The sequence below is a fragment of the Phyllobates terribilis genome, unplaced genomic scaffold (assembly GCF_046119375.1).
Source record: "Phyllobates terribilis strain yellow unplaced genomic scaffold, ASM4611937v1 Scaffold_7__3_contigs__length_470593459, whole genome shotgun sequence".
Taxonomy (NCBI): domain Eukaryota; kingdom Metazoa; phylum Chordata; class Amphibia; order Anura; family Dendrobatidae; genus Phyllobates; species Phyllobates terribilis.
In genome coordinates, this window is record NW_027362767.1 from 447,460,680 (window position 1) to 447,478,620 (window position 17,941).

General features: G+C 37.6%; 1 protein-coding gene across 2 annotated transcripts in view; it reads left to right on the forward strand.

Moving 5' to 3' along the window:
* The window catches only part of PCDH11X (protocadherin 11 X-linked), a 1,985,008-nt gene that overhangs the window by 1,007,941 nt on the left and 959,126 nt on the right, over window positions 1–17,941 (forward strand). For both annotated transcript variants that reach the window (XM_073642177.1, XM_073642178.1), the window contains exon 4: window positions 14,914–14,985. In XM_073642177.1, the coding sequence (XP_073498278.1) occupies window positions 14,914–14,985 (72 nt within the window). The remainder of the gene's footprint in view (window positions 1–14,913; window positions 14,986–17,941) is intronic.

Here is a 17,941-nt window from a genome sequence, read left to right on the forward strand (position 1 = left end):
CAAGAATATAGCTACTATAATACTGCCCCTATGTACAAGAATATAACTACTATAATACTGCTCCTATGTACAAGAATATAACTACTAAATACTGCCCCTATGTACAAGAATATAACTACTATAATACTGCCCCTATGTACAAGAATATAACTACTATAATACTGACCCCGTGTATAAGAATATAACTACTATAATACTGCCCCTATATACAAGAATATAACTACTATAATACTGCTCCTATGTAGAAGAATATAACTACTATAATACTGCCCCTAAGTACAAGAATATAACTACTATAATACTGCTCCTATGTACAAGAATATAACTACTATAATACTGACCCCGTGTACAAGAATATAACTACTATAATACTGCTCCCTATGTATAAGAATATAACTACTATAATACTGCCCCTATATACAAGAATATAACTACTATAATACTGCTCCTATGTACAAGAATATAACTACTATAATACTGCTCCTATGTACAAGAATATAACTACTATAATACTGCTCCCTATGTACAAGAATATAGCTACTATAATACTGACCCCGTGTACAAGAATATAACTACTATAATACTGACCCCGTGTACAAGAATATAACTACTATAATACTGCTCCCTATGTATAAGAATATAACTACTACAATACTGCCCCTATATACAAGAATATAACTACTATAATACTGCCTCCTATGTGCAAGAATATAACTACTATAATACTGCTCCTATGTACAAGAATATCACTACTATAATACTGATCCCTATGTACAAGGATATAGCTACTATAATACTGCTCCTATGTACAAGAATATAACTACTATAATACTGCCCCCTATGTGCAAGAATATAACTATTATAATACTGCCCCTATGTACAAGAATATAACTACTATAATAGTGCTCCTATGTACAAGAATATAACTACTATAATACTGCCCGTATGTACAAGAATATAACTACTATAATACTGCTCCTATGTACAAGAATATAACTACTATAATACTGCCCCCTATGTACAAGAATATAACTACTATAATACTGCCCCTATGTACAAGAATATAACTACTATAATACTGTCCCTATGTACAAGAATATAACTACTGTAATACTGACCCCGTGTATAAGAATATAACTACTATAATACTGCCCCTATATACAAGAATATAACTACTATAATACTGCTCCTATGTGGAAGAATAGAACTACTATAATACTGCCCCTATGTACAAGAATATAACTACTATAATACTGCTCCTATGTACAAGAAAATAACTACTATAATACTGCCCCCTATGTACAAAAATATAACTACTATAATACTGCTCCTATGTACAAGAATATAACTTCTCTAATACTGCTCCCTATGTACAAGAATATAGCTACTATAATACTGCTCCTATGTACAAGAATATAACTACTATAATACTGCCCCCTATGTGCAAGAATATAACTACTATAATACTGCCCCTATGTACAAGAATATAACTACTATAATACTGCTCCTTTGTACAAGAATATAACTACTATAATACTGCCCGTATGTACAAGAATATAACTACTATAATACTGCTCCTATGTACAAGAATATAACTACTATAATACTGCACCCTATGTACAAGAATATAACTACTATAATACTGCTCCTATGTACAGGAATATAACTACTATAATACTGCCCCTATGTACAAGAATATAACTACTATAATACTGCTCCTATGTACAAGAATATAACTACTGTAATAGTGCTCCTATGTACAAGAATATAACTACTATAATACTGTTCCTATGTACAGGAATATAACTACTATAATACTGCCTCTATGTACAAGAATATAACTACTATAATAGTGCTCCTATGTACAAGAATATAACTACTATAATACTGCTCCTATGTACAGGAATATAACTACTATAATACTGCCCCTACGTACAAGAATATAACTAGTATAATACTGCCCCCTATGTACAAGAATATAACTACTATAATACTGCCCCTATGTACAAGAATATATCTACTATAATACTGCTCCTATGTACAAGAATATAACTACTATAATAGTGCTCCTATGTACAAGAATATAACTACTATAATACTGCCCCCTATGTACAAGAATATAACTACTATAATACTGCCCCCTATGTACAAGAATATAACTACTATAATACTGCTCCTATGTACAAGAATATAACTACTATAATACTGCCCCCTATGTACAAGAATATAACTACTATAATACTGCCCCCTATGTACAAGAATATAACTACTATAATACTGCCCCTATATACAAGAATATAACTACTATAAAACTGCTCCTATGTAGAAGAATATAACTACTATAATACTGCCCCTAAGTACAAGAATATAACTACTATAATACTGCTCCTATGTACAAGAATATAACTACTATAATACTGACCCCGTGTACAAGAATATAACTACTATAATACTGCTCCCTATGTATAAGAATATAACTACTATAATACTGCCCCTATATACAAGAATATAACTACTATAATACTGCTCCTATGTACAAGAATATAACTACTATAATACTGCTCCTATGTACAAGAATATAACTACTATAATACTGTCCCTATGTACAAGAATATAACTACTATAATACTGACCCCGTGTATAAGAATATAACTACTATAATACTGCCCCTATATACAAGAATATAACTACTATAATACTGCTCCTATGTAGAAGAATAGAACTACTATAATACTGCCCCTAAGTACAAGAATATAACTACTATAATACTGCCCCTAAGTACAAGAATATAACTACTATAATACTGCTCCTATGTACAAGAAAATAACTACTATAATACTGACCCCGTGTACAAGAATATAACTACTATAATACTGCTCCCTATGTATAAGAATATAACTACTATAATACTGCCCCTTTATACAAGAATATAACTACTATAATACTGCCCCTATGTACAAGAATATAACTACTATAATACTGCTCCTATGTACAAGAATATAACTACTGTAATAGTGCTCTTATGTACAAAAATATAACTACTATAATACTGCTCCCTATGTATAAGAATATAACTACTATAATACTGCCCCTATATACAAGAATATAACTACTATAATACTGCTCCTATGTACAAGAATATAACTACTATAATACTGCTCCTATGTACAAGAATATAACTACTATAATACTGTCCCTATGTACAAGAATATAACTACTATAATACTGACCCCGTGTATAAGAATATAACTACTATAATACTGCCCCTATATACAAGAATATAACTACTATAATACTGCTCCTATGTAGAAGAATAGAACTACTATAATACTGCCCCTAAGTACAAGAATATAACTACTATAATACTGCCCCTAAGTACAAGAATATAACTACTATAATACTGCTCCTATGTACAAGAAAATAACTACTATAATACTGACCCCGTGTACAAGAATATAACTACTATAATACTGCTCCCTATGTATAAGAATATAACTACTATAATACTGCCCCTTTATACAAGAATATAACTACTATAATACTGCCCCTATGTACAAGAATATAACTACTATAATACTGCTCCTATGTACAAGAATATAACTACTGTAATAGTGCTCTTATGTACAAAAATATAACTACTATAATACTGTTCCTATGTACAGGAATATAACTACTATAATACTGCCTCTATATACAAGAATATAACTACTATAATAGTGCTCCTATGTACAAGAATATAACTACTATAATACTGCTCCTATGTACAGGAATATAACTACTATAATACTGCCCCTATGTACAAGAATATAACTAGTATAATACTGCCCCCTATGTACAAGAATATAACTACTATAATACTGCCCCTATGTACAAGAATATAACTACTATAATACTGCTCCTATGTACAAGAATATAACTACTATAATACTGCCCCCTATGTACAAGAATATAACTACTATAATACTGCCCCCTATGTACAAGAATATAACTACTATAATACTGCTCCTATGTACAAGAATATAACTACTATAATACTGCCCCCTATGTACAAGAGTATAACTACTATAATACTGCCCCCTATGTACAAGAATATAACTACTATAATACTGCCCCTATATACAAGAATATAACTACTATAATACTGCTCCTATGTAGAAGAATATAACTACTATAATACTGCCCCTAAGTACAAGAATATAACTACTATAATACTGCTCCTATGTACAAGAATATAACTACTATAATACTGACCCCGTGTACAAGAATATAACTACTATAATACTGCTCCCTATGTATAAGAATATAACTACTATAATACTGCCCCTATATACAAGAATATAACTACTATAATACTGCTCCTATGTACAAGAATATAACTACTATAATACTGCTCCTATGTACAAGAATATAACTACTATAATACTGTTCCTATGTACAAGAATATAACTACTATAATACTGACCCCGTGTACAAGAATATAACTACTATAATACTGCTCCCTATGTATAAGAATATAACTACTATAATACTGCCCCTTTATACAAGAATATAACTACTATAATACTGCCCCTATGTACAAGAATATAACTACTATAATACTGCTCCTATGTACAAGAATATAACTACTATAATACTGACCCCGTGTACAAGAATATAACTACTATAATACTGCTCCCTATGTATAAGAATATAACTACTATAATACTGCCCCTTTATACAAGAATATAACTACTATAATACTGCCCCTATGTACAAGAATATAACTACTATAATACTGCTCCTATGTACAAGAATATAACTACTGTAATAGTGCTCTTATGTACAAAAATATAACTACTATAATACTGTTCCTATGTACAGGAATATAACTACTATAATACTGCCTCTATATACAAGAATATAACTACTATAATAGTGCTCCTATGTACAAGAATATAACTACTATAATACTGCTCCTATGTACAGGAATATAACTACTATAATACTGCCCCTATGTACAAGAATATAACTAGTATAATACTGCCCCCTATGTACAAGAATATAACTACTATAATACTGCCCCTATGTACAAGAATATAACTACTATAATACTGCTCCTATGTACAAGAATATAACTACTATAATACTGCCCCCTATGTACAAGAATATAACTACTATAATACTGCCCCCTATGTACAAGAATATAACTACTATAATACTGCTCCTATGTACAAGAATATAACTACTATAATACTGCCCCCTATGTACAAAAGTATAACTACTATAATACTGCCCCCTATGTACAAGAATATAACTACTATAATACTGCCCCTATATACAAGAATATAACTACTATAATACTGCTCCTATGTAGAAGAATATAACTACTATAATACTGCCCCTAAGTACAAGAATATAACTACTATAATACTGCTCCTATGTACAAGAATATAACTACTATAATACTGACCCCGTGTACAAGAATATAACTACTATAATACTGCTCCCTATGTATAAGAATATAACTACTATAATACTGCCCCTATATACAAGAATATAACTACTATAATACTGCTCCTATGTACAAGAATATAACTACTATAATACTGCTCCTATGTACAAGAATATAACTACTATAATACTGCTCCCCATGTACAAGAATATAGCTACTATAATACTGACCCCGTGTACAAGAATATAACTACTATAATACTGACCCCGTGTACAAGAATATAACTACTATAATACTGCTCCTATGTACAAGAATATAACTACTATAATACTGCCCCTATGTTCAAGAATATAACTACTATAATACTGCCCCTATGTACAAGAATATAACTACTATAATACTGCTCCTATGTACAAGAATATAACTACTATAATACTGCCCCTATGTACAAGAATATAACTACTATAATACTGCTCCTATGTACAAGAATATAACTACTATAATACTGCCCCTATGTACAAGAATATAACTACTATAATACTGCCCCTATGTACAAGAGTATAACTACTATAATACTGCTCCTATGTACAAGAATATAACTACTATAATACTGCCCCTATGTACAAGAATATAACTACTATAATACTGCTCCTATGTACAGGAATATAACTACTATAATACAGCCCCCTATATACAAGAATTTAACTACTATAATACTGCCTCCTATGTACAAGAATATAACTGCTATAATACTGCCCCCTATGTACAAGAATATAACTACTATAATACTGCCCCCTATGTACAAGAATATAACTACTATAATACTGCCCCTATGTACAAGAATATAACTACTATAATACTGCTCCTATGTACAAGAATATAACTACTATAATACTGCCTCCTATGTACAAGAATATAACTACTATAATACTGCTCCTATGTACAAGAATATAACTACTATAATACTGCCCCTATGTACAAGAATATAACTACTATAATACTGCCCCTATATACAAGAATATAACTACTATAATACTGCCCCTATGTACAAGAATATAACTACTTTAATACTGCCCCCTATATACAAGAATATAACTACTATAATACTGCCCCTATGTACAAGAATATAACTACTATAATACTGCCCCTATATTCAAGAATATAACTACTATAATACTGCTCCTATGTACAAGAATATAACTACTATAATACTGCCCCCTATATACAAGAATATAACTACTATAATACTGCCCCCTATGTACAAGAATATAACTACTATAATACTGCCCCTATATACAAGAATATAACTACTATAATACTGCTCCTATGTACAAGAATATAACTACTATAATACTGCCCCTATATACAAGAATATAACTACTATAATACTGCTCCTATGTACAAGAATATAACTACTATAATACTGCCCCTACATACAAGAATATAACTACTATAATACTGCCCCTGATTTAGTCAGTGGCAGTATTACAGAATGGTTTAGGGATAGGTTATACAGACATTGGATAGTTTTTGTGATATTTTTCTTCTAGACTTGGATAGTATATGGCTATGACTCCTTGCGGAGACCTGTCTGGTTTCACTATTTAACACTTTATATATATTGCAGGAATATTATTAGTAGTAGTTGGCAGCACAATATCTTTCCTTCCTTGATGTGATGCTGAACCTTACAGGGCTCAGTACGTATCTCGTCCTCGCACAATGATCCTTCTGTTGTGTCGTTAATTTTGCTCTTTATGTTCTGTCTCTTTGGTTGGAGAATTCAGGTCTTTAACCAGTAGAAATAGGAGACGTGTTTTTTTTTTGTTAGTTATGATGAGCGTCTCAATAAATATTATGTTTATTACCATTGAATAAGTAATGGCTCCTGGATGGGATGGAAGCTCGGCTGTGAGAATACTTACATGGACACATTTATTTGGTAAATGGATTTTGCTGTCATAACACCATTACCAGGATAAATTAGGAAGCTAAATGAGATCTAATAAAATAAAAAAAAACAGATCCAGGTATATGGCGACATTTATTTTAAGTTATTTTTATATAATTAAAAGAAATAACAATCAAACTTTATCAATTTAATTCATAGGAAGAAACAGAAAACTTTTAGGTTATTGAAGTAGACTTCTAGTAACTGCAAAAAAAAAAAATATTAGACTATAATTAATTTGCTTATCAAGGAAATCTTGTGTGTGCAGTCTTTGCTCCAGATTTGGAGCTATTAAGGAAATTGTTAAAACAAAAAACAATCTTGGTATTACCCTGCCAGGACCTTGTTTCTCAATTACATCTCAATAGGATGACAACGCCTGCACTTTGTGGGGTGTTATTGCTTTTTATGCTATATGTACATGTCTTACTAATGATGCCCCCATGGCGTAGTATAAGCACAGCAGTATGATGGCATAAATAATGAATGACGGACGGATGGAGGACGGACCGTACCGTGTTATAGGATGAGGGACTACAGGAGAACTAACTGAAGCCACATTAGATATGAGGTTTGACTCTTCCATCCTGGTGATGGATTAATAGACAATGACGAGTCCTGATGGAAAAAAATGTTTGGTTGATGTTCTACTCATTATTTTAAGTCCCTAAAGGTTTGGCCGCTGACGCTACAGTCACCTATGGGGCATTTATGAGGTTTTTTTCTTTTCTTCTACATTACAGATATTGAAGATCTTATGGAAACTTTTAATCAAATTCATACTTTGCAGGGTCGATGTAAATGCTTTAATGCCCGAAAATGACATAAGTTTTCTAGGAGTGATACCTTTATTTTTAACCTGAACAATTTAGGCAATAAAAGTTTCACTCATAGAATAATTTTGTTATTTTTGGGGCATTAAAGTATCTCTATTGATTTTTCTGGCTAACACAGTGCCACAATATCATTTTTTTATTTTACCGGGGACATGAAAAGTTCCTTCACAGAAGCTTCTTCAGCACCTGATACAAATACATCTCAGCTCATTAATAGCTTTGAAGGGTCTTTGCTGTTTAAGGCCCCGTTTAATAATAACAGATACGTATCAGAACTTTCTTAATTTATAGAGGGTAATCTTGTAAGAAATCCTTCCAATGATTCCCTGCAAGAAGCCCAGATTATTACTATGCTGACGAAATCCTTCCCCGACTACTTACCTAAAAGTGCTGACGAAGCAACTCTTCCGATTTTTTAAGCACATGAGAATTTATAATTAAAATGACATACAGTATGCAAAGAGTATTATGGACTTCAGTGAGATATATGGAAACATTAAACCACTCTTAGATGTCTTCCAGCATGATACATTATGCAAATGTAACCTTGATACAATTCCAATGTATACATAGTGCTGCAGAGTGTATTAATGTGCCCCGGCAGAGGCGCGGAGGAAGACTTTCTGCACGGAGCTCTATTTATCTACAAATGTAGCAGAGCTCAATTCTTCATCCTGCTGCTCCTTCCACTTAGAGTGATAACTTAATGAGTGAAGATGAAGCTGCAGTAGAGCAGCAGCCTACAGAAAGCCGCCATCGTCATTCACCGGCTCTTCGTCTCTCTTTACATATCTATTTTTTGCTACTGTAAGATAAAATGTCAGATTACCGTCAAAGCTTTATAGTTTTGCTTTATCCGGGGGTTTGGGGGTCAATCTCCAAGATTTTGCCGCAAGTTGTGGGCCAGGGCTCTGTATAGTAGTGTGTATGGCGGTATTACTATAGGGACTATAAGAGCCTTGAATCATCTTTCTACAATTGGATCATTAAAGGGGTTGTCCACTACTTTGACATTGATGCCCTATCCATAGGATAGGGCATCAATGTATGATTGGCCGGGGTCCCGCATCAATTGAATGGGAGGCGGATGTGCAGTACCCTGCAGCGGCCACTACAACTTGACGGCCAGGCACCGCAGATAAGCACTTCCGGCCGCCGGCACCCATAACAGCTGATTGGCCGAGGTCCCGCATCATTTGAATGGGAGGCGGATGTGCAGTACCCCGCAGCGGCCACTACAACTTGACGGCCAGGCACCGCAGATAAGCACTTCCGGCCGCCGGCACCCATAACAGCTGATTGGCCGGGGTCCCACATCAATTGAATGGGAGGCGGATGTGCAGTACCCTGCAGCGGCCACTACAACTTGACGGCCAGGCACCGCAGATAAGCACTTCCGGCCGCTGGCACCGATAACAGCTGATTGGCCGGGGTCCCCCACGGATAGGGCATCAATGTCAAAGTAGTGGACAACTTTTTTAAACTATGGACCACCGGTGAAGTAAGTGGTGGTCCTTGCCAATGCACGTTATGCCTCGTTACAACCAGGACCCCCACCAAACGCAGGAAATAAAGGGACACAAAATGCTATATACATATTTTTCCTTTCTCTATGAATATTTAGTTACTCCTTGAATGGTTTATTGTATGTATCGAGGCTCTCACGTAGATGTCACACTGGACATGTAGCTGAGGGGCCCGATGTGCGGATGATGACCTTTGTGCTGTTCTAGCTGAGGTCCGAGGGTATATAGAGGTAGCCCGCTGTATCCATAGATCAGAAAGTCATTATGTGACGCAGAGACCTGATCAGTGTGATGGGCCGGTCCGCACATCTGTCCTGAGTTAGAAGGACTGAGTAGGACTCATGATTGGCGTTTGTCTTGCTGAGTGAAGTAATGACTAGAGATCAGCAAACATATTTGACTGGAATTAAATTCTGCTCAAATTTTACAAAATTCCACATTCGCCAAAATTACTGATTTTGTTTGTAATCGAATAAAATGGTGGCCGCTGTCTGCAATATGTCTTAACAATAAAGGGTCATCAAAAGGTTTAAAAAAAAAAATAAGAGAAAATGCCATCATTCATCTTACCGCTCACCTTTCTTGACCCTCTGCATCTCCCCATTACCCATCGGCTCCTTGCTGCATCTTCTGATTGCCACTACGGTGAAATCTTGTGTCATATTGTGACGCCACGACATAGTGACCCATCCAGCGCTTGTGCTGAGCAGGAATTTCAGGGCTCGCAGCGGCGATCAGAAGGTGCAGCGAGAATCGAATGGGTGAGAGAGTAAGGAGTGGAGGAAGCGGAGAGGTGAGCGGTAATGTTACATAAAATCACCCAGGAAAATCCACATCAAAAAGCAAATCTGAGTTTTTCCTGATCCGCTCATCTTTACTAGGAACCCTGAGATCTGAAGGGATGGTCTCTGATAGTCACCTACGCCACACACCTGATCTGCACTTCTGTAATGATTGTGCCTTGTTGAATTCAGTGCTCTGTCTATACGTATTGGCTGCTATGGTTATTGCAAGCCTGTATCATGTATCCTGGGTGCATTATAAATGAAGATGCCCTGGTTCAAGAGAGGGATCTGAGACACTGAAAGAGCCTGCCTGGTTTTCATTATGAGTTGTGTGTTTCTATTTTGTAACCAACAAGCTTTGTGACTTCATTCTGTTGTGTAACCATCAAGCTCTCTTCCTCAATATACAGTACAGACCAAAAGTTTGGACACACCTTCTCATTTAAAGATTTTTCTGTATTTTCATGACTATGAAAATTGTACATTCACACTGAAGGCATCAAAACTATGAATGAACACATGTGGAATTATATACTTAACAAAAAAGTGTGAAACAACTGAAAATATGTCTTATATTCTAGGTTCCTCAAAGTAGCCACCTTTTGCTTTGATGACTGCTTTGCACACTCTTGGCATTCTCTTGATGAGCTTCAAGAGGTAGTCACCGGAAATGGTTTTCACTTCACAGGTGTGCCCTGTCAGGTTTAATAAGTGGGATTTCTTGCCTTATAAATGGGGTTGGGACCATCAGTTGTGTTTTGCAGAAGTCTGGTGGATGCACAGCTGATAGTCCTACTGAATAGACTGTTAGAATTTGTATTATGGCAAGAAAAAAGCAGCTAAGTAAAGAAAAAACGAGTGGCCATCATTACTTTAAGAAATGAAGGTCAGTCAGTCCGAAAAATTGGGAAAACTTTGAAAGTGTCCCCAAGTGCAGTTGCAAAAACCATCAAGCGCTACAAAGAAACTGGCTCACATGAGGACCGCCGCAGGAAAGGAAGACCAAGAGTCACCTCTGCTTCTGAGGATAAGTTTATCCGAGTCACCAGCCTCAGAAATCGCAGGTTAACAGCAGCTCAAATTAGAGACCAGGTCAATGCCACACAGAGTTCTAGCAGCAGACACATCTCTACAACAACTGTTAAAAGGAGACTTTGTGCAGCAGGCCTTCATGGTAAAATAGCTGCTAGGAAACCACTGCTAAGGACAGGCAACAAGCAGAAGAGACTTGTTTGGGCTAAAGAACACAAGGAATGGACATTAGACCAGTGGAAATCTGTGCTTTGGTCTGATGAGTCCAAATTTGAGATCTTTGGTTCCAACCACCGTGTCTTTGTGCGACGCAGAAAAGGTGAACGGATGGACTCTACATGCCTGGTTCCCACCGTGAAGCATGGAGGAGGAGGTGTGATGGTGTGGGGGGCTTTGCTGGTGACACTGTTGGGGATTTATTCAAAATTGAAGGCATACTGAACCAGCATGGCTACCACAGCATCTTGCAGCGGCATGCTATTCCATCCGGTTTGCGCTTTGTTGGACCATCATTTATTTTTCAACAGGACAATGACCCTAAACACACCTCCAGGCTGTATAAGGGCTATTTGACCAAGAAGGAGAGTCATGGGGTGCTACGCCAGATGACCTGGCCTCCACAGTCACCAGACCTGAACCCAATCGAGATGGTTTGGGGTGAGCTGGACCGCAGAGTGAAGGCAAAAGGGCCAACAAGTGCTAAGCATCTCTGGGAACTCCTTCAAGATTGTTGGAAGACCATTTCCGGTGACTACCTCTTGAAGCTCATCAAGAGAATGCCAAGAGTGTGCAAAGCAGTCATCAAAGCAAAAGGTGGCTACTTTGAAGAACCTAGAATATAAGACATATTTTCAGTTGTTTCACACTTTTTTGTTAAGTATATAATTCCACATGTGGTAATTCATAGTTTTGATGCCTTCAGTGTGAATGTACAATATTCAAAGTCATGAAAATACAGAAAAATCTTTAAATGAGAAGGTGTGTCCAAACTTTTGGTCTGTACTGTATGAGTAACCTCCAAGCTCTTTACATCAATGACTGAGTAACCACCAAACTCTTTGCCTCAATGACTGAGTAACTTCCAAGCTCTGTGCCTCAATATCTGAGTAACTACCAAGCTCTGTGCCTCAATATCTGAGTAAACTCCAAGCTCTGTTCCTCAATGACTGAGTAACCTCCAAGCTCTGTGCATCAATATCTGAGTAACCAACAAGCTCTGTGCCTCAATATCTGAGTAACTACCAAGCTCTCTGCCTCAATATCTGAGTAACCATCAAGCTCTTTGCCTCAATAACAGAGTAACCACCAAGCTCTGTGCCTCAATATCCAAGTAACCACCAAGCTCTGTGCCTCAATATCTGAGTAACCATCAAGCTCTTTGCCTCAATATCTGAGTAACCACCAAGCTCTGTGCCTCAATATCTGAGTAACCACCAAGCTCTGTGCCTCAATATCTGAGTAACCACCAAGCTCTGTACCTCAATATGTGAGTAACCATCGAGCTGTGTGCCTCAATGACTGAGTAACCACCAAGCTCTTTTCCTCAATAACAGAGTAACCATCAAGCTCTGTGCCTCAATATCTGAGTAACCACCAAGCTGTGTGCCTCAATGACTGAGTAATGACTAGGCTCTGAATCAATAGTGCGAATGATGTAATTTATTATACATGAGATCTCTTCAGATCCCGGAGAACAGAGGGGATGGGTTTAAAAGTAGCAAAACAGTACATTATACTCACCTGTCCTAGGCCCTCACCTAATTTCTTCTACCACCTCCGTTACAGTTCCCCGGTTTCTCTGGCACTGAGATCCACGTGGCCAAATGTAAGGTAACCCAAGGATACACATTACCACTTATGTGACCATGTGGGTCTAAATACTGTAAGAACTGTAGGACCTTTGGACGACCAGGGAGCTGCGGTGGCAGTGTAAGGATATGTGCACACAATGTTGCTTTTAGATGCATTCTGCCAGGAACCCACCTGAAAAAACACTAAAAAAGCCAAGAAATAATGAACAGATGCGCTATGTAAAAATAATATTCAAATTAAAAATAATGAACGGATGTGCTGCAATGTAAAAATGACTCGTGCATGTGTTCAGTGTGTCCAGTTTTTTGAGCTTCCATTAATCGCTTTGAAGTGGCTAAAATAAGTGACCAGTCCATTCTTCCGCTCATTATTTTATATATAAAGTTGTAAAAAATCAGATTTCCTTATCCCGACTAAGCACAAAATCGAATCTTTGTGCCCTGCTCAGATGCACATCTGTACCATAGGGGCTGATTTTCACTTTCTTAATTGTATGAAAAGACTAAACAAAAGTTACATCTGAATGTTCAAATATTTTCCAGATTTTCCATCTTTCTGTCCATTGAGACATGTAGAATTTGTAGACATGTTGGGGTGATTTAGCTCAGCCATTACTTTTCCTTCCAGAATGAGGGTTTACTCGGAGTTGGTAGTCTGACTTTCCTACTATACAACCTCAATGTTTCGGGGATTTTTCTCTCCATTCGCACAATGCAGGCTTACCGGCTGTTTCTCACTCATCTCTTGCACTTATTTTTTATCTTTTACAACTTGACAGTCGTATCCTTCGAAACCTTTCCACTCAGACAGCCACATAATTTGATCTTCTTGAGCTGGCACTTTAATGCCTTCTAGTGACTGGAGAGCGGCTGCGAGACATAAAATGATGAACGCGCATTTAATCAATTGATGGAACTCCTGTTAATGAAGTGTGCATTTCTTGTTGCAATATAATACTCTGGAGATTGTTTTATCAGTTGGTAATAGTGTGTTACTCTCTAAGTGGAGGACGTAGTATTAACTTTCCTATTTTGCTGGTGCAATAATCATTCATTTCAAAGCCCCAATGCTCTGGAGGAGTAGGCAACACATTTGCTGTGGGTAGGAACCGCAATTCATTACCGCCAGTCTCGGTAAATGTTAGCACCAAATTTTTTTTTTACTAATGAACCCTCACTTTATTCATCAGATGAGGAGACGGAGTAATCGTTTATCTACTGGGTAGGAGACGCACATAACCTTCCTGCGCAGAATGACTTCACAGAATGCACCAAAGGCTTGATGTCTTATTCATATCACTGTTTCCGCAGTGCCAGGCACCAATTATCACAATATCAAGCGTTTAGATAGCACATCCATCATCAACCTCCTCCAACCGCAAAGCGGCTTTATCATAATTGGGCATTACACTAGAAGCAACTTGTTTTTAGGTGGTAAAATGGCAACAAATGTATCTCTCGGTATTAGTTTATCTTATCAGATCTGTTATTTAATATTATCTTGTTGCCGTTCTGATGTTTTTCTTTATTTTACTTTTCAGCACGGAAAAGACATTGGGAAACTTCAATCTCCACTAAAGGAATCAAATCTGGAGTCCTGGAGTCAACCACCGGTAAAAGTCACATTTTATGATATTTTTTGCCTTAATGTTTGAGTAACGAATGATTGTTGTTGTAATTACAAGAAAATAATAGAACGGAGTCTTCCGGATTCTGTTGTGTCCTAAGTCTTCTGGATTGTGATATGTTCTGAATCTTCTGGATTGTGGTTTGTCTTATATCCTGGTTCTTCTGGATTATGGTATGTACTACGTATTGGCTCCTAAGGAGTTTGGTATCCCTTATGTTTTTGGTTCTTCTGGATTGTTTTTTGTCCTACATCAACTATCTCATTGGAGACTTCCACATTCTGGTATGCCCTGGGTCTTCTGGATTCAGATATGTCCAGGGTCTTCTGGATTCAGATATGTCCTGGGTCTTCTACATTCCGGTATGTTCTTTGCCCTGGGTCTTCTGGATTCAGATATGTCCTGGGTCTTCTAGATTCCGGTATGTTCTTTGTCCTGGGTCTTCTGGATTCAGATATGTCCTGAGTCTTCTACATTCCGGTATGTTTTTTGTTCTGGGTCTTCTGGATTCAGATATGTCTTGGGTCTTCTACATTCCGGTATGTTCTTTGTCCTGGGTCTTCTGGATTCAGATATGTCCTGAGTCTTCTACATTCCGGTATGTTTTTTGTCCTGGGTCTTCTGGATTCAGATATGTCTTGGGTCTTCTACATTCCGGTATGTTCTTTGTCCTGGGTCTTCTGGATTCAGATATGTCCTGGGTCTTCTACATTCCGGTATGTTCTTTGTCCTGGGTCTTCTTGATTTTGGTATGTCCTATGTTTTCTGGATTATGGCATGTTAATTATCCTGGTTCTTCTGGATTCTGGTGCATCCTGTGTCATCTAGATTGCCCATTATGGCTGGTGTCACACTTGCAGTCAAATGTCAAAGAGGATCCTAAAGTAATGGGAACCATATTAAGGAAAAACTTTTATTTCTCCATCCTGTTGGATTCACTTCTAGGTTTGTCTTAAAAAAATTCTCCAAAATCGCCATAAAAATTACACGTGTGATTTCAGGCTAAAGGTTGGTGATGCAGTTCAAGAACTCTTCTGCCATTGAAGCATTGCTTTCTTCTGCGGTTCAAGATGTTCCTCATAAAGAAGATACTATTAAAATGGTTTTATCGAGTCATAGAGAATATTATTGACTATTGAATCTAGCAGCTCATTGGAAGAACCTGTTGATGTAATAATGGCTTTCTGAGTTGTAGACTACTTTACTTGACTATTAGATGAAACCAAACGTTTGAGGGTGGAGAGTCCACAAAGGAATGGCTCAACGGTCTTGGAGTTTTATGGGTTGTAGGTATCCCTCAGTTAACAGAGGATAAAATTAGTGATTTCATGATCAAGTCTATGGACTGATCTACAGAACTATCATGCTGGGCGGTAGATCTGTAAGAACATTAAAATAAATTCAGATGGTTTTATATTTAGCAACGGAAAGTCGAATTGAATTGAAGAAGCCAATTTGGATGATTCCAGTTAATTTTGACTTTAACATCTCGTAGTCTCTTCATGGAAACCATGATAAAGTACATACACAGATGGATATGCATTAGTCGTTTTATGAAACGCAATTACTGAGAGAAGTAGGAGAAGATTTGTATTATGAGATCACGGGACACTGAGTATGGAGACTTACAAACCTCGGATGGAGCATGCTCAGGAGCAAAGACCGCTCCATACAGGGTTGGTGCCAACAGTATTATACAGCCAGCACCTGCCTCTAACAGCAGTGACAGGAGCCAGCACCCCTCCACTCTGGCTCCCATTGCATTCCCATACTGGAGGCTGGACTTTGTAGGTATTATTATTTTAGTACATGGTAAACTTATTGTAGTGCATAGTATAAGCAAGGAAACAATTACATATTTAAGTTCCCTAAGGGGACTAAAAAACATGCCAAATGTAGTTAAAAATGTTTAAAAATTAAGAAAAAATTTCAGATTGCATCAACCACCTTTTACCAATAGGAAAATAATAATAAAAAAAAAAGTCCAACCTATCAAAATCTGGAATTATTTAACCGGTGAAGTAAAACCTTTAAATAAAAAAAAAAAAGTTTTCAGAATTTCCATTTTTCAGTAGCCGCACCTGCTCGAAAAAAAGTAAAATAAAAAAGCAAATGTAGCACCCTGAGGATTCGGCTGCTACAGGGGTATTGCACCTCAACCCAGAGGTGTGATATTCCACTCCCGGGTAAGGATGGAGTGTGGAACTGAGCTAGTAGGCTGCATGCACTACACACATCCCATTTCCGGGGAACAGACCGATGGTACTCCCACTAGAGAAATGTGCAGGTACGACAGTGTCTGTTCCTGGCTGGAGTGGGAGGGGGGTGGAACATCCCAGTAGTGTAGGGGCAGATAGGGGGAGCAGCCTGGGTAAAGCTAGGAGCTCATTGGGTGCTGGTCACCTGAGCTCACACATAGAGGGAGTATATAAGGTGGGCACCATCTTAGATCAGGGTCAGTCAGTCAGTCAGAGCCTGTGAGCCAGTCAGACAGTCTGTCTGAGAACCTGAGAAGCAGAGCAGAGGAGAAGAGAGAGAGACCCAGAGGCGCAGAGGGGACCCCAAGATCCCAAAATAAGGACAAAAGGGTGAAGGGTCGGCAACAGGGTACCGGATCCCAAGCTGGCAGAGGCTACAGCACACCTTAGCCAGGAACCGGAGGTCGTGGGCAGGATCTGCCACGATCACCCACTAAATCCACCCGGAAGGCAGACCAAGAATAGGGTCAGGGAGCCCAGAGGAGGCTTGACCAACAAGAGGCCCGAGGGAGCCGGACTTAGGTGGATCCCTGGTGGGAACGGCCAGAAGAAGGGAGAGACAGAAAGGAGCTCAGGACCACACTCCGGAGTTGCCTGGGAGTTGACCGAGTCCAGGACCTGGTGGACGCAGCACGGCTTGGGTGGTCACTGCTGTACACAGTGACCCGAGCAACACCAGTAAG